At 53.1% G+C, this 5068-nt stretch overlaps 1 protein-coding gene across 1 annotated transcript in view; it reads right to left on the bottom strand.

Moving 5' to 3' along the window:
- Positions 1–1822: 1822 nt before the first annotated feature.
- Positions 1823–5068, bottom strand: part of LOC113490966 (feather keratin Cos1-1/Cos1-3/Cos2-1-like) — a 4882-nt gene continuing 1636 nt past the window's right edge. Inside the window, exon 2 of the mRNA XM_026867581.1 lies at positions 1823–2351. Coding sequence (XP_026723382.1) covers positions 2013–2330 — 318 coding nt within the window. The 5' untranslated portion in view covers positions 2331–2351 and the 3' untranslated portion in view covers positions 1823–2012. The remainder of the gene's footprint in view (positions 2352–5068) is intronic.

The following is a 5068-nucleotide window of genomic DNA, read 5'->3' as shown; positions in this document are numbered from 1 at the left end:
TGGTACCAGCAGAGGAAAGGCCAAGCTCCCCAGCTGCTCTCGTATCAGGCAGCAGCTGGCCCCAGGCAGAGCGGCCGTCTCACCACGTTGCTGAACACCACAGGGAAATACAGCGTCCTGCAGCTGGAGGAAGTCGAGGTCTCTGACAGCGCCCTGTACCTCTGTGCTGTGCCAGACACCCTGGTGCAGGGAGGTTCCTTGGCTGGGCAAGAACCCAGGGGAGGGAGGGGCTGTGTGTGTGCAAGGCTGAGCTTGGGGGAAGGGGCCCTCAGCTCTCCCCTGGCACCTCTGCTTCCCCTGGGCACCCAGGGATCTGCAGGTCAAAATCTTCTTCCAGGAGGGGACAGTGTCAGTGGTTTGAGAGGAAGGAGCAGGTGGTGGCAGAGTCTCAGGTCCTCTTGATTTCACCACAGGTCACATGATTGTTCTGCCCATTAACTCTGCTGAGGGGACAGGCAATGCAGGAGGTTGTGGCTGTTTGGTCAATGGTTCCTTGCTGCTAGTTTTTTTTCTTTCTGTTGTTGCCTGCTGCACATTGCTGCTTCAGGTTTTCCTGCAGGCCTGTGTCTTAAGAGTACCTGCTGCGGGATGTGTCCATCAGAGGTCAAAGATAGATGTAAAACATAAAAAACATATCACGGTGCAACACTCCTTCTTGGAATTGCATGATTATTACAGTAGTGGATAACAGTCTGATCCACCTTGAGGACTCTCCTGTAGCTGTGTCACCATGAGCTGGGATCCAGAGGACCTGCCCTCCCCAGTGCACTCTGCTGGTCCTTGGAGCCCTTCTCATGCCCTACCTCATGGGCCTGCCAGGAGAAGACCCGGCCTTGGGGAGAGCTGCCTCATGCCTGCGGGAAGGCCAGGCAGCACCGATGGACCATGGGGGCTTGGGCACTGGCTGCTGTCCTTGGGGTGCCCTGTCTGGTGGGAGCTGGGGATGTGTGAGTGACAGGAGGGCTCTGCTGTGAGGGCTGCAGAGGCTGATTTCATCAACCTTAGGGTCATGTTAGCCCTTTGAACTGTGTAAGCAGTTATCTTCTGGGGGATGGAGGGTGTAGAAGTGACCTGTCATTGCTATCCTTGCCCTCGAGTGCTGGTCAGACCCCCTCTTTCTAGGGAGAGGTGGGAAGAGAAAGATAATTTCTGGGGCTGTTTTAAAGGAGTTTTCCCACATCATCCTCGCTCCTGCATCCTTTGCAGACATCTTTTGACTGCACTTCTCCCAGCACTAAAGCATGAAAAACTCCCTTCTGCACAAACTTGTGAGCTACTGACCTCTCAGAGCCTCCAGCAGCATTGGGCTCCTCTCTAGGGGATAGCAGTGGACAAGTTTCCTTTCTGCACGACCTGCTCTGAGGCTAAAGGCCTGTGTCTGAGCAGAGATGTCAGAAGGCAGAGCCTGATCACCACTGACTGTGGGGGAGCCAGGGATGTCTTCCTCACCTCCAAGAAACACTGCCATGTGTCCCATCCTACCGTTCTTTGGGGCATGATGAAACATCTGCCTGCAACTCCAACCGATCCCTCACTGGTCATGCCAATGCCTTTCATCCTCTACAAGTCGATACAATGTCCATCAGCCAAAGAATGATGTGGAGACAGAGACTGGGATGCAGAAAGGTTTAATGACTCTGAAGAGGGAAATGAGTTCACTTGGAGAGGATGCAGCCAGAGCAGGGAGAGCACCAGCAGCTGCCAAATGTCTGCGCCCATTGGCCACGGTGGAGATCCCAGAAGCGATCCATCAGCACAGAGGGAGAGGGGCCAGTAGATCCTGCAGCTCATCTTTGGGGGTCTTACAGCCCAGAAGAACAGAAGAGAAGAAAGAGATGGGAAGGAGTAGAAGGCAGGGGAGATAGACTTTGGCCATGTTTTCAGAGAGGCACAGCTGCCCTCCCTTGGAAGGATGCTCAGCCTCCCTGAAATCACTGGCCAGGAGCTCTGTCCTCAGTCCAGCAGGAGCTTCTGGGTTCCTGGGGTCCTTGTGCGGGCTGTCACCAGTGGCTTTAGCAAGGGGGGCACCTTCTGCCACAGTAGCGGCTGGTAATGCAGGAGAGGTCAAAGCCCCCAGAGTTGATGGGCACTCCGTCACAGCTGAGGATGCTGCCAACGGCAGCGGAGGTGGAGGAGCCCACCACGGTGTTCTGTGGGAAGGAGCTGAGGATGGGGCCGGGCAGGGTCACCACCACGGGGGAGGGCTGGATGACGATGGTGGAGTTCTGGCACTGCCTGACACAGGGCTCATTGCAGCTGTTGGCCAGCGGGGTCGGGCCGCAGGGCTGGCAGCAGGGCTCGCAGGGCTGGCACTGGTCACAGCAGGACATGTCTTGGGATGTCAGTTGCACCTGGGAGAGAGATCAGGAAGGAAGAAATACACGGGGATGCCTGATGAGCAATTTGTCACTGCAGTATGAGGCCGTGTAGAGATGTATTAGGTCTTATTGACTTCATCCTGTTAGAGTCCAAAAAGAGCCACCAGCTGCTCTGTGGCTACTCTCTACCCCCGAGTACAGAAGCCACCTCAGTACCGTTCCAGTTTCTATCCAAACTGAACCTCCCCCCACTCCCCTCTCCCATGACAAACAGCCCCATGATCTGGTATAGAACCAAACCGGTTTCAGCTCACAGGTTCACTGAAGTGAGACCTCCTTTGTGAGAAAGCAGAGAAGGAGAAGGGACCTCAGACTCACCTGGTTCTCAAGGAGAAGGAGGCAAGAGAAGTGGATGAGAGAGCAAGGAGCTCTGCTGGCTTTTATGCCGGACCTTTACTGCCCCAGGCTGACAGAGGCATCCCTTGTAGAGGTGCTTATTATCTGACAAGCTCATCCTGAATGCAAAACATCCCAACTAATGCTATGGGCTGTGTTTCAGCTTCCGGAATCATTTCCTTTTAATTTCCTGCTTGATGCCAGGTACATTCTGCAGTGAAGACAGCTTTTGCATGACAGGATGAGAGGCCCGAGCATTTCCGGAGCAAGAAATGTCAACCTGAGCAGAGGACTCACCTCACATGCTGGAGGAATCCACTATAGGAGACTCAGAGTGGACCAAACGGCTGTCTTAGACAACACACACAGACACAAAATATGTGCACATGCAGACACACACACAAATCTAGACCTCTATTCATTCAGAGTTGGCTGAGAAGACTCAAGACAGCCAGAGAGAGCGTTATACACTGAGCACACAGGTGCTGGACTGCAGAGAGTCATCTTCTCCAAGCTCTGTTTCCAAGGGCACTGTGTAGCTCAGAGAAGACCGATCTGTGCTTTGTGAGAGCAGGAGATGCAGGTGACGAGAGTAAGGTGCCCAGCTTGAGCCCATTCACCCCAAAAAAGCCCTTTCCCTGCTCTGTCTCTGTCCCTGAGTACTGTGGACATGGATGTGGGCTTTAGGCATGGGATGGAGGTGCTTGTAGGCACTGGCAGGACAGACTGTGGGTTCACTCCTGATCACATGATGAAGCAAGCCATGGAGATGTGACCAGGCAGGCTGGCCCTGCTGTGAGCTTCTGCTGTCTGGGGAGTTCAGAGGCCACCATGGGTCAAGGGCAGGATCAGTGTCTCCAGCAAGAGGAGTCATTCCACTTGTCATGCACATCTGCTTTGGGGAGGGGTAATTCCCATGTGGGAGCTGATGTCTCTTCAGTGACTGTGGGAAGAGACTGTTAGAGTGGGTCCAGGGAAGGCCATGAAAGTGATGAGAGGGATGGAGCACCTCTCCTATGAAGAGGTGGGGTTGTTCAGCCTGGAAAGGAGAAGGCTCTGGGGAAACCTTGCAGCCTTTCAATTCTTTAAGGGAAGCTTATAAAAGAGACAGGGAAAGGAGTTTTTGGAGGGTGTGTAGTGACAAAGGGCAATGGCTTTAAACTTAAGAAGGCAAATTTAGACTGCTTTAAAGGAAGACATTTTTTTCTGATGAGCGTTTTGAGACACTAGATCAAATTGACCCGAGAAGTTGAGGAAGTCCCATAATCGGAAATGTTCAAGGTTCGATGGGGCTCTGAGCAACCTGATCTAGTGAGAGATGTCACCACTCAAAGCAGGAGGCTCGGACTAGATGGTCTTTCAATCTCCCTTCCAACACAAACTCTTCTATGATTCTGTGAGTCTATGAATTATGCTGGTAAGTGAGTCTGGGCAGAAAAAGCCTCTACACAGGAATATATCCGGAATCTGAGTTGGTCCCACGGGGCTGGAAGGACATGTCGCCTGAGGGGACCTTGTTCCATCTGACTCAGAACCCCTAATAACCTACATTTTCTAAGAGTGAGATGCAAAGCATGACAGAGAAGTCAGAAGAGACTCCCTCTCCCTCATGTGGAAGAGCTCATTTGGGCCGCGGGCATGGCAGTAGGAGGCTGCAGCAACACTGCACAGCTTTGGCTTCTGTACCAGGACGACCTTTGAGGAACAGTGAAGAGACTGGTCAGGGGTGGAATGTGCCTGGCTAGCGGAGGCAAGAGTGTCTTTCCAAATCCCTGCAGAACTGGGAAGGAGGAGTTTAAAGTAGGTATGGAGGGGGAGGTCACCACAGACTGAAGAGCAGGGATGTCACAAGGGTAGAAGAGGTATGCACGGGGGAGCAGCATGCCAGGGGAGGCTCTCACACTTCCCCTGTGGCGCAGGTGGTGGTGTACTTAGGTGGCTGCTACACATCTCCTGCTCAAGAAGAGGAGGCAGATGACACCTTTGTCAGGCAGTTGGGGAAATCCTTGTAGTCACAAGCCCTGGTTCTTACCTGGTACCACCTCAGTATCTACTGAAGGAGGAATATGGCTGGCAAAAGCAAAACAGGACATGTCTGGGGCCTATGGAAGCAAATTCTTCATGCAGGCAATGCATGAATGGCCTAGAAAAGAGGATCTCTTAGACCTGCTACTCACAAATGAGGAAGAACTGTTGAATGATGTAAAGGTCAAGGGCAGCCTTGCCCTTACTGCCCAGGAGACTGTGGAGCTCAGGATGCTCAGAGGACTGACAGGACAAAGAGGAGGATGAGTGCCCCTGACTGGAGAAGAGCACGGCTTAGTCTCACCAGGGACTTTCCTGCTTGGCAGGAT

Source organism: Athene cunicularia, unplaced genomic scaffold (genome assembly GCF_003259725.1).
Source record: "Athene cunicularia isolate RWA unplaced genomic scaffold, athCun1 SCF_81, whole genome shotgun sequence".
NCBI classification, from domain to species: Eukaryota; Metazoa; Chordata; class Aves; order Strigiformes; family Strigidae; genus Athene; species Athene cunicularia.
This window is presented reverse-complemented; position numbering and strand designations above follow the sequence as displayed.